This window comes from Acipenser ruthenus, chromosome 2, assembly GCF_902713425.1.
Source record: "Acipenser ruthenus chromosome 2, fAciRut3.2 maternal haplotype, whole genome shotgun sequence".
In the NCBI taxonomy this organism is placed as follows: domain Eukaryota; kingdom Metazoa; phylum Chordata; class Actinopteri; order Acipenseriformes; family Acipenseridae; genus Acipenser; species Acipenser ruthenus.
In genome coordinates, this window is record NC_081190.1 from 16,559,761 (window position 1) to 16,572,963 (window position 13,203).

Here is a 13,203-nt window from a genome sequence, read left to right on the forward strand (position 1 = left end):
TCACGATCTCCATTATTGTAAATATCCCACCACGGGAGCTTATATTGGGTACAGTGCAGAAACTATCTGTATAATGTGGAACGTTACAGATACTGTGAAGAGTATAGGATTTGTATAAAACCAAAACATTATTTTAGAAATACACACTTCAGACTTCATGATTACTACAACTCATTTCTTGTTAAGCATTTTAATTGCATTAATGCAGTTGTTATTTTAATGTCTTATTTTTCAGAACGTCCGTGCATATTAAACCTGACACAAACTGATTGTGCATATAATGAAATTAATTTGGAATGAATTATTTATTTCACACTGGCATGCAGTATGAGTTTTGCAACATTTCAAAAAAGAAAAAAAAAAAAAAAAAAAACTTTGTATGAAACCTATCACTGGCAGAGCAGCACTAAAGTTATCAAGCCGGGTCATCACACAGAGAGCCTTATATGTACAGATGCTGGGCATATCATTTTGCAGACATGCCTGTGAACATGTACAATTAACATCAGGTTATTTTGGTTATATTTTAATATCCGATTTTTCAGAATGCCTGTGCATATTAAATGTGCCAGTTTCTCAAATAGTAGTACAAGACTGAGCCCACTTCAAAATGGCAGCAGCATGTTTTCACCTAGCATTGTAATTTTTAGAACAATAACACTTTCCCAATAAAAAAAAAAAAAAAAAACACACACAACTGTCTTTCCTAAGCCGCATTGTTAATCAGTAAAAACACTACGTTATTATCTCAACCCTTGTTCCCTAAATCAGAAATGTAATCATTACCATATGGGTATTTACTTTCTAAAGACCTGAAACCTGAGCAAGATACATCAAAGCTGCTCGAAGAGCCTGTGACACAGTCATGGCCTACCCCCGAGGACATAAAAAATACTCCGGTCACAGGCCTCATTTTCCCTTCAAGCCTGCTGCAATCATGGACGCAATGACCTTGAATGTTAATAGTTACATTTACATTTCAGGGAACCAGGGTTATGATAATAACCTAATGTTCCCTTTCAAGTACGAAATTAACGTATTGACAAGTGTACCACAGCCATTGCAAGGGCAATATTCCTGAACGGCTGGAATGTTACAAGGCTAAGCCGAGAGGAGGCCTTATGCGTTAGCATACAGAACCACAGTAAGAAGTAGCTAGGGCTAAAAAATTGAGGAAGAAACTCACCTCTATGCCTGTGTTGTAAGGGCCGACTGACAAGATGCCCTTAACACTCTAGTTCCAAAACCAGGGTTTTGAGGATCCACGACATTAAGTCTGTATAACCTAGTAAAGGTATGGGGAGTGGCCCACACCGCTGCATTGCAAATGTCCTTGACAGATGCACCCTGGAATAAAGCCCACGAACTTGCCATGGGTAGTGAGCAATTCTGGAGGGGGCAAAAAAAAGCAGGATTGTAATGGAGTGTAATCTTTGTCCTGGCCTCTGTAAAAAATTAAGTATGCTTTTGCAATGGAGAATGCCTGCACCTCACTCACCCACTTTGCGGAGGTGACAGCAAGCAAGAAAGCCACTTTGAGCGATAAATATTTCAGCTCAGCTGAATGCAGGGGCTCAAACGGAGGCTTCATAAGTGCATTAACCCTTTGCGGTCCATTGTCGGACTGGGTCCGACATTGCAATTATTCCTCTCAGGTCCTTTGTCGGACTGGGTCCGACATCATTATAGCAACGCAAAAAACGGGTTTCTAGTCGTTTTTTCTCCGGAAAAAGCAGAGAAAACCATTCAATTGCCGAGTGGGAGCGACAGGAGCCGAAACAAGTCGGAGAAAAAAAAAAAAAAAAAAAAAAAAAAGGCGTATCACATGAATAGTCATATATGGCCCTGGTATCAGATAACGGGGCGGTCATAGTAAACAAGCTGGCTGAGTGCGTCAGCGAACAGAGACTATCATGGACATTTGCAGAGCTTTTTTCAGATGTTATAGTAATAAAATAATGACTTTGATCGCAATATCCTCGACCTCTCTGCTGCCTTTGACACTGTTGATCACTCTATTCTACTATCATCTCTTGCTGACCTGGGGATCTCTGGCACTGCTCTGGCCTGGTTCTCCTCCTACCTCTCCAACCGCACTTACCAGGTAACCTGGCGTGGAGCAACCTCCACACCTCACCCTCTCTTAACTGGAGTCCCCCAAGGGTCAGTCTTGGGTCCTCTCCTGTTCTCTCTCTACACCCGCTCCCTGGGCCCCCTCATCGCATCCCACGGTTTCTCATACCATTTCTATGCTGATGATGCTCAGATTTTCCTCTCCTTCCCCACCTCTGACTCCACCATCTCCTCCCGTATCTCTACCTGTCTGTCTGCTATTTCCTCCTGGATGCACTCGCATCATCTCAAACTCAACCTCTCTAAATCTGACCTCCTTTTCTTTCCCTCCTCCTCCCCCTCCTCTGATCTCTCTATCTCTGTTCCTCTGGAATCTACCACACTCTCTCCCTCTTCCTCAGCTAAGAACCTTGGAGTCACCCTGGACCCCTGCCTCTCTTATTCCCAGCACATCTCCACTCTGGCACGCACTTGCAGATTCTTCCTGAGCAACATCCGAAGAATCCGACCCTTCCTCACCAACTATGCTACCCAGCTCCTGGTCCAGGCCCTGGTACTCTCCCGCCTAGACTACTGCAACTCCCTCCTGGCTGGCCTCCCTGCGTCCGCCACCCGTCCGCTCCAGCTCATCCAGAACTCTGCCGCTCGCCTGGTGTTCTCTCTACCTCGCTTCGCCCACGCTACTCCACTACTCCGCTCGCTCCACTGGCTCCCGATCACCGCTCGCATCCAGTTCAAGACTCTTGTACTAGCCTACAGATGCCTTGATCAGACTGCACCCAGCTACCTCCAGACCCTCATCTCTCCTTACACCCCCACTCGACCTCTCCGCTCCGCCTGCACTAGAAGACTGGCTCCACCTCCGCTACGCTCCCCTGCCTCCCGAGCCCGCTCCTTCTCCACCCTTGCTCCGCAGTGGTGGAACGACCTTCCTACAGATGTCAGGACTGCCCAGTCCCTGACCACATTCCGGCGCCTCCTTAAGACTCACCTCTTCAAACAGCACCTGTAGAACTCCTCTGTTGTATCCTGGGACACTATCACCCTTCATTTAAATATGCTCTACTTTGCTCTTATCTGCCGCCTATTTTACTGCATTTAATCCTGTACTTCAGAATATTGTAATCTGCCAAGTGTTTAAACTGTAGTATTTTGTACTTAATCATATCCTGATGTAACTATCACTATTTAATCATATCCTGATGTAACTTTCACTATTATCTGCTGTATTATTGAATTGTGGTTTGTCACACTTGAGAATTATTGTATTTCTTGTTTTTATTGTATGACTTATATTGTAACACTTGAATGTATTTGTATTTGCTTGCGATTGTAAGTCGCCCTGGATAAGGGCGTCTGCTAAGAAATAAATAATAATAATAATAATAATATTGAGGAGTTTGGTGATAAAACGAGTGATCCGGAGATGATTGATCGGTATGTACGACTATTATTTTTATTATTATTTATTTCTTACATAGATGAAAGCGATAGCGAAAGAAAGGGTGTGGCGGGGCTGGAGAAGCCTAGTGAGTGCTTTGTTGATATGCAGGGCCATTTAAACCCGTTTGACTGTGGAAAAAAATACATTTTAAACAGCGCGTCTAAAATTAACTGCGCGTGTGAAAATAAATTGGACCTGACGCGCCTGACGCGCACTTAATAAATGGACTGCAAAGGGTTAAGTACCACGTTTAACCGCCAGCAAGGAACAATGTCCTTCATAGGGGTTTTGTCGCCTCGGCCGCCTTTCTAAAATTGCCCCGCCAAGAAGTTAGTCAAATTTTGACAGGGCAAGCTGAACTAGCTGCCACATAGACCTTTAAACGTGGAGGGGTATTTCCCCTCGTCAAAAAGGCCCTGCAAAAATCGCAGTATAACTGCCATGGGACAGGTCGTGGGGTCAAACCCACGAGGCAGACACCACATCTGAAAAAAAAACAACAAAAAAAAACCCTACTTGTACCCGTACTGGGAACGTGTGGACGGTGCTCTGGCATTCTGCAGAGTGTCAATGACCCTATCAAAAAGCCCCAGACGGCTCAAATGCAGCCGTTCAGGGGCCAGACCCAGAGCTGCAGGCTCGATGGGTCGGGATACCATAAGGTCCCCAGTGCCTGACTGAGCTGGCTGCTCAGGATCTGCATCAGAGTTGAAAAACCAGAGAGTCTCCTGGACCAATAAAGGGCTACTAAGACCACCTTGGCCCGGTCCTGCCTGATTTTCTCCAGACACTGCGGGAGCAGGGCAAGCAGTGGGATGGCGTATAACAGTTGCCTCGGCCACTGCTGTGCCAAGACATTTATTGCCAGCGGGTCCCACAACACACAAAGCAGGTTCTTGTTAACCAGACGCAGCTCATCCTGTTGTGGGCCATCAGAAAGGGGCCTCAGTAAATGGCACTGGTAGGCTACCAGGATGCTATTATAATTGCCCAGCCTTGCTGCGAACACACTGGTTGAATAAGCACGCTTGAGGATCACCTCAGTGACCCAGCACTGCTTGTTGGGGCAGATAGCGTCCTTCAACAGGAGCGTTAAATTAGGTGCCTGGACCAATAGAAGCCTCCACCGGCGGAAATTGGGCCATGCCCAGCTTCTCCGCATTATGTACCCTATATAGGGTGTCCATTGACCTGGAAACACCAGGAGCTGTTGCCAGGTGATCAAAGGAAGATTGGATTTCAAAAAGAAAATCTGAGTGCACTGGGGGGGACACGGGAGAGATGGTAGGCACATCATCGAAGACGGACTGCCTCGTTTCAATCTTCCGTAAACTGCAGTGGCCCTTTTTTTTTTTATCAGCGGCAGAAGCTCTGCTGACAGGGAGAGCTTAACTGCTGGGGATGCGCTGTCAGACTCCACATCCTCAGACGGGAATGGCAGCTCATGCTCGCCCGCCTCCGTAGCCCTCTAGGGGATAGGCGGAGCAGGCAGTGCCGAACATTCCCGCAGTAATTCTGCGAGAACAGTTCCTTGGTGGGAAACAGCTGCCAGAGCTTTTCCCATCTGCTCTGAGTCCGCTGATTGTTTCTTCCTCGGGGGGGAGGAGGAGAGGCAGAGGAAAATGAGGAAGACCATGAAGACGGTTCCCTGCATGGGCTACTTTCCCGGGTGCGTCATCCAGTCTCCCTTGGCACAGCCATGAGGTGAGGACGCAGCCACCTCTGTAACAGAGGGTGATGGGGAAGAGCGCTGTGCAAGAGTAAGGATGCAGAACGCTCAGTAGAGCTGCGGGAGAGATGTTTCTCCAGCATGCGCTTAAAATGTGCACAAAACTCACAGAAACTGTGGTTCACCTGTGCCTCCTTGGTGTGCTCTGGCCCCAGGTAGAAAAAGCATCTGCCGTGCTTGTCTTCAACAGGCAGACTGGCCTTACATGTGTCGCAGGGATAAAACCCAATCATGATGCAAGAAGCAAGCAATGCAATGTACAGTATACAAATCACTCCTCAAATTTCTGTCTAAACAATTTAAAACATAGGCCTACTGTACATTCAAAAAGCCTGAAAAGAGTATAAAAAGATTTCGATGTTGCCAAATGCTGTCTTATTTGTGCAACAAACTAATTTTAAAACAAACACTGCATATTTATAGCAGCACAGAACTGACAGCCAAAGTTATACAAAATATTTTCTTTTATGATGATATGAAGTGGCAATCACAAAACACAATGAGCCACAAACATAGATGAAAAGCAATTGGGAGAAAAGGTGTGCTCTCAGGCTCTTATTGGTTAAGAGTTGTGCCAACATCTGATACAATATGTACTCCAAATGTAACATTGTTTTAACACTGCCATGCAGTGGAGGTATTTAGGTGTGAGACTGAGTGGAAGACAGAACCCTTTGCTTTCTGTTAAGAACTAATCCTACAGAATCTGGCCATGAACACCCAGGGGGCTATTCTGTGAAAATTCAGTAGCAATATATTTAAAACAGGAATTTAAAACATAAATGTGTGGGTGTAGAATGCATTACACTGAGAGATTCACAGCACTTTGGTGCAAAAACCTTGATGCAGTATTATAATATGCAAGATACATGCATGTTCAGATTATTTAATTATATAATAATCTTGTTTGTTGGATTTGATATTGCTAGAAGATAAGCACAATTATTCTCTCTATTTTTAAGAAGTAGTAGAAACGATAGATATTGCCCCTGTGGCAGAGATATACAGCAGACCAAATGATAATTTTGATTTTGATAAATGCACCCTTTCCACAGAAGTTCTCATGTTGGGGAATACTTCAGCAGAAGTTTTAACCAAACTGGCCCTTAGGAACTTGTCATCTTTATTTAAAGCATCTTAACTCAATGCAGTCATCAGTATGACATTCCACTGCCTGACTCTCTCCAAGAGACTAAGCATCAGAAAGGTCAGAATTAGAGTATGCCACCATACACTAGGTTGAACAAATAGGGCCAGTGGAAAACTTAAACTATAACACTGTTCATGGATTCTTTTTTTCACTGGGGAAGATGTATTATCTTGAAAGACAAATGATGAAATAATAAACACAGTATCAAACACACACAAGACACACACACACGATCACAAGTCCACAGTGAGTACTAACATGCAAGTGGTGAAATACAATTTATTTGTGCACAATGATGAAGTGTTGTCTGGGTTAGGTGCTGGCCTTAAGCGATGGCTCTGGATCGCATTAGCCGTCTAACAAGAACAAACAAGTATAGACACTACAAGCAAACAAAACACTCATGGTAAAACAGTGCCATATAAGGATACTAACACTTCTATGCTTGACAGTAGGTATGGTGTTCTTTTTTTTGTATGCCTCACCAGACTTTCTCCAAATGTAACAATCAGTGTGACCAAATAGTTCGATTTTTTTTCATCACTCCACAAAACCTTTGACCAGAACCCATATCCATCATTCAAATGCCGTTTTGCAAACTTCAAGCGATTGTCCTTGTGACGTTTTCCTAAGAGTGGGTTTTTCCATGGACCATTGAGACCGTCACCATGCAATACTCAACCTATGGTTGAAATGGAAACCCCAGTCCCACTCGCAGCAAATTCACTTTAAATACCTTTTGCAGTCAATCTTAGATTATTAACCTTCCTCACAATTCTTCTACTTGTTCTTGGTGAAAGAACCTTCTTTCTTCTAGACTGAGGGAGTGTTGTAACAGTACCATGAGTCTTGTACTTCTTGATAATAGAAAGAATAGTTGAAATTTGGATACTCAAATGCTTGGAAATCATCTTGCATCCTTCTCCAGCTTTGACAATAAATAATTTTCTGCCTAAGGTCTTCAGATAGCTCTTTACTTTTTTTTCATATTGACTTATTGGTAATGACAGCAATCATCCTATGCCTAACCCTTTTAAACTCTCTAAGAATGTTCACCTGCAATCCAGCATTTTCTAGACTTTTCTATGAATTAGGTTCTGCATTATCAGATTGAATTTTGTAGAACCTTGTAGACAATACTATAATAGCATCAAAGGGTATGAATACCTTTGAATTTGCATTTTTGGAATTATGCAAAAGAATTGCTGAAATAAATAACTGTAGACATCTATTTCTTGTAACTTTTTCCTCATCCACAAAAGCAAAACTTTTGCTACAAAAGATTTCATAAAATAATTTGTTTGAGAAATTTCTAGAAATTATAAATTTATGTAAACTTTTGACTACAAGTGTACATATATACAGTACTGTGCAAAAGTTTTAGGCAGGTGTGAAAAAATGCTGTAAAGTAAGAATGCTTTCAAAAATAGACATGTTAATAGATTATATTTAATCAATTAACTAAATGCAAAGTGAGTGAACAGAAGAAAAATCTAAATCAAATCCATATTTGGTGTGACCACCCTTTGCCTTCAAAACAGCATCAATTCTTCTAGGTACACTTGCACAAAGTCAGGGATTTTGTAGGCATATAGTCAGGTGTATGATTAAACAATTATACCAAACAGGTGCTAATGATCATCAATTCAATATGTAGGTTGAAACACAATCATTAACTGAAACAGAAACAGCTGTGTAGGAGGAATAAAACTGGGTGAGAAACAGCCAAACTCAGCTAACAAGGTGAGGTTGCTGAAGACAGTTTACTGTCAAAAGTCATACACCATGGCAAGACTGAGCACAGCAACAAGACACAAGGTAGTTCTACTTCATCAGCAAGGTCTCTCCCAGGCAGAAATTTCAAGGCAGACAGGGGTTTCCAGATGTGCTGTCCAAGCTCTTTTGAAGAAGCACAATGAAACGGGCAACGTTGAGGCCCGTAGACGCAGTGGTCGGCCAAGGAAACTTACTGCAGCAGATGAAAGACACATCATGCTTACTTCCCTTCGCAACCGGAAGATGTCCAGCAGTGCCATCAGCTCAGAATTGGCAGAAAACAGTGGGACCCTGGTACACCCATCTACTGTCCGGAGAAGTCTGGTCAGAAGTGGCCTTCATGGAAGACTTGCGGCCAAAAAGCCATACCTCCGACGTGGAAACAAGGCCAAGCGACTCAACTATGCACGAAAACACAGGAACTGGGGTACAGAAAAATGGCAGCAGGTGCTCTGGACTGATGAGTCAAAATTTGAAATATTTGGCTGTAGCAGAAGGCAGTTTGTTCGCCGAAGGGCTGGAGAGCGGTAAACGAATGAGTGTCTGCAGGCAACAGTGAAGCATGGTGGAGGTTCCTTGCAAGTTTGGGGCTGCATTTCTGCAAATGGAGTTGGGGATTTTGTCAGAATTAATGGTCTCCTCAATGCTGAGAAGTACAGGTAGATACTTATCCATCATGCAATACCATCAGGGAGGCATCTGATTGGCCCCAAATTTATGCTGCAGCATGACAACGACTCCAAACATATAGCGAAAGTCATTAAGAACTATCTTCAGCGTAAAGAAGAACAAGGAGTCCTGGAAGTGATGGTATGGCCCCCACAGAGCCCTGATCTCAACATCATCGAGTCTGTCTGGGATTACATGAAGAGAGAGAAGCAACTGAGGCTGCCTAAATCCACAGAAGAACTGTGGTTAGTTCTCCAAGATGTTTGGGCCAACCTACCTGCAGAGTTCCTTCAAAAACTGTGTGCAAGTGTACCTAGAAGAATTGATGCTGTTTTGAAGGCAAAGGGTGGTCACACCAAATATTGATTTGATGTAGATTTTTCTTCTGTTCACTCACTTTGCATTTAGTTAATTGATAAATATAAACTATTAACATGTCTATTTTTGAAAGCATTCTTACTTTACAGCATTTTTTCACACCTGCCTAAATCTTTTGCACAGTACTGTATATTTCACGCCATCATGTATATTATACTTAACATTAGAAGATCTAATAAGTAATATTATTGTGTGTATATATATATATATATATATATATATATATATATATATATATATATATATATATATATATATATATATATATATATATATATATATACACACACACATACATATACATACATATATATACACACACACACACACACACACACACACACACACACAGTGCCTTGCAAAAGTATTCAGATCCCTGACCAATTCTCTCATATTACTGAATTACAAATGGTACATTGAAATTTCGTTCTGTTTGATATTTTATTTTAAAACACTGAAACTCAAAATCAGTTATTGTAAGGTGACATTGGTTTATGTTGGGAAATATTTTTAAGAAAAATAAAGTGTTTCAGTGTTTTAAAATCAAATATCAAAACAGAACGAAATTTCAATGTACCATTTGTAATTCAGTAATATGAGAGAATTGGTCAGGGGTCTGAATACTTTTGCAAGGCACTGTGTATATATATATATATAGATATATATATATATATATATATATATATATATATATATATAATCTCCCAAAAGTATTGATGCAGGTAGATTTTAGTGCCCTGCCACAGGAAATGTCAGAAGCAATAGGCAAGTCATGTTGTCTATGATCAACTGATCAAAGCTTTTAGAGCTGGGGTTGGTCATGGCACTCAGCTCACAAAGTATTCTTTATCTCAGGAACCAGACCTGCCTTTATTTAACATCTACAGAAACCAACAATACCTGTAAGTTTGACAGACAAGTCATTGAATATCTGGTATCGCCATGCAAGTGCTGTAACTTTGATATGTATAATACTTTGATATTGATGTGATATAGCCATCTAAAATGCCTTTGTAGCTGTCTAATGGCTTGTATCAGATCGTTTGGGTCACATGGAAATCAGGTCACATTAAGATTAGCTTAAACTGTTTAATAATTCTCATTTAACTACATAGTAAATGCTGTGCAAGATACAAGCTAATTTTCATCCCACTCAAAATCAGAGTGGGAAGCCCACAAATTACCAAGTAAATGTAAAACAAGGTTTTCAATGAAAAGCCGTATTGAGGCAATACAGTATTTGCAAATGTAATTAATTGTTTCCCTGTCGGTCTGCCCTGCTAACTGGGTCAAAGTGCATTGACTAAAAACAGCAAGCAAATTAAACCGACACCTCATCTAAAGATAAAGTAGCTATGTTGGAAGTTTTCTTCTTGATGAAAAAGATGTACTGTAGTGAAAATGAATACAGATTCTGGTGTATGCGGTAATATACCCAATTTAGACAGTAAAAAGTTCACAAAGTAATTACAAGATCATTTAGTCACTGCGGAAATCCTCCATTTATAACAAAACACAGATTCTGCAGACACATCAGTTAACTCAATATGAATGCTTCCATTTGTTGTCATACAAAACCGATATAAAACTACAAGCAAGCAAGCCAGTATATCAAAAACCCTGGATGCAGTTGATGAATTTATTTTGCAAGTTTTAATGTAATGCACTGCACTCTTAGTCTGTAAAGGCAACTTAATCTCAACAAGAATAGCCAGAAGATCAGATATAGTAGGATCTAATGTTGACAATTTTTAAACATCTAAGCCATGAGAAATTACTAAACGTAATGTATGACCATGATTGTGTGTAGGCCCTGCAACATGCTGAGTGCAATCAAGAGAATCTAAAAGCCTTAGAAATTCCAGATTTAGGATCAACATGTATATTAAAATCTCCAAGTAAAAGGACCCTACTGTGCATAGCAGAAAGCGATGACAGGAAATTGGCAAATTCTGTCAGAAAAGATTAAATTTAGATGGGACGGTATATGACTACAATAAGAACAGGCAATTGCATATTTAACAATGAAGAATAATATTCATTATTTTATTGTTTAATATTGTAATTTGTGTGACAAATAGTGGTAAGTCCACCACCCACTGCCAGAGTGTGCCTTCTGCAAAAAAAAGTATAATAATTTGGAGGAGAAGCCTCTATCGTGGAAATGCTATCATCAGCACTGAGCCATGTTTCAGTTAAACATAAAATGTCAAGGTTATGATCTGTAATAAAATCTAAAGCTGTAAACAAGGTAGAAATTGTCGGTAATTTGTATTTGTAAAGGCAATATAATACAATATGCATCAGTAATTCCTTTGGCAATGGTAAACAGGTGTCGTGGCTCAAACAAGCAGTACATTCCTCATCAGAAGGCTGCGAGTCGGTCTTGCTTTGCCAACCAGACAGAGAAAGCAGAACAAGCAGAGATGCAGCTGCTTTTGCAGGGCTGGAAATTGGAAATTATCACTAATTCTCTACTGCCAAGTGCATAAATGATTGCTGATTAGGAACAGGCACGGCTTAGCACTGGTCCTGGGAAAGCCTGGGGATACTCCAGCCCAGCCTCTCTAAGCAGATGTATTCTCCTAACAAGCCTGATCTGGTCAAATTAAAATGTTGGCAAATCTAATCTTCTATTTGCAAAACACATCCACCCATTACGTGAAAGTCAGGAAGCACCTGCATTTTAAGATTAAATGGCATGATTGCTGAAAAAGTTAACAAAGAAACAATTACTCTTATTGATCTTATTATGCGACACTTGCAATCTTTAAAAGTACACACAATTAAACCAGTGAACTATTTAAATCAGATCAAGGTATGACTTAAATATGATTGCGGTACCATTTAAAACTATAAATGTGTCCCCATGTTAAAACACAAGTGCTTTCATTCATTGAGCGAGCTTCAGGTATACAGACATGAAAAACCTACTGTACAAGATGGCTACCTGACAGTAATAAAAGGTCAAGGGCAAACTAACAAATCCTCAAGGATGTAAATCATACCTATATTCTGTAACTCCCAGAGCTAGTGATTCATTTCAGAATCCATAATGGAATGTTTAAGACTTTAAATGGAAGGCTTAACATCTTGATAAAGTTCTAATGCTTTCAGAAAAGTTAATTCCATCTGGGGCCTCTGAACACTATACCCTATAATCTGGTCAATTATACAGTAAATGATGTATCAGCGGACGATAAGAGTTGGATTTCAGCTTTGACAGCTAGAATATCTTCAATCTAAATTCAAGATGACAGGAGGATATACCGGCACACTATCAATTGTTAGCTCCAGAGTGAAGGTCAGTTTTTACCTTCATCTTCCTAACAGATTAGTATTAAAAAGATGACCAAAATATTTTTGACCTAAAACCAACATTTATCTACAAAAATCACAACTAATGAACAACATAGAGGTATATGTTACTTTTAATTACAAGCAACAACAATACTGTTTTTATGTGTGCACCAGCTTCACTGTCTACAGATAAAAAGAAGACCAGTCCTATTACATTAGAAATAAATACTTTAACAAGAACAACATTTTGTTGTTAAAGATTGTTGAGAAGGAGCTTGAAGATAATGCTTAAATCTGTCTGCAGTCTTCAAATTTGCTCACGATTGTGGAAAAATGGTACACAAAATCCATGCACAGTACAGCATAATGTCTTGCATTCAAATGTATGCATCTTGTGATATTTTTTTGCAACCTGAAAAAGATTAGTTCATCACATTCATATGGTCAACTGTTGGTCTAATGAAAAAAAAAAGGAACAATTAGATAAAATGACTTCAAAATGTTTCTACATACCACCAGATCAGGATCCTGCATCAGATTAAGGATGGCCTCATACAACAAGGGTCGTAATTCAGACTTGAATTTCACAGAAATCCATTGTCCAATCAGCCATATCACCCTGCGCCGGATAAGCTTGTAACTGCACATTGATGAAGTAGAATAATAAAAAAAGGACAAAGAGCA

General features: G+C 40.6%; 1 protein-coding gene across 1 annotated transcript in view; it reads right to left on the minus strand.

The window, feature by feature from the left end:
- LOC117400116 (importin-11) overlaps positions 1-13,203 on the minus strand; it is a 180,769-nt gene that overhangs the window by 117,380 nt on the left and 50,186 nt on the right. The window contains exon 16 of the mRNA XM_058990140.1: positions 13,033-13,159. Coding sequence (XP_058846123.1) covers positions 13,033-13,159 — 127 coding nt within the window. The remainder of the gene's footprint in view (positions 1-13,032; positions 13,160-13,203) is intronic.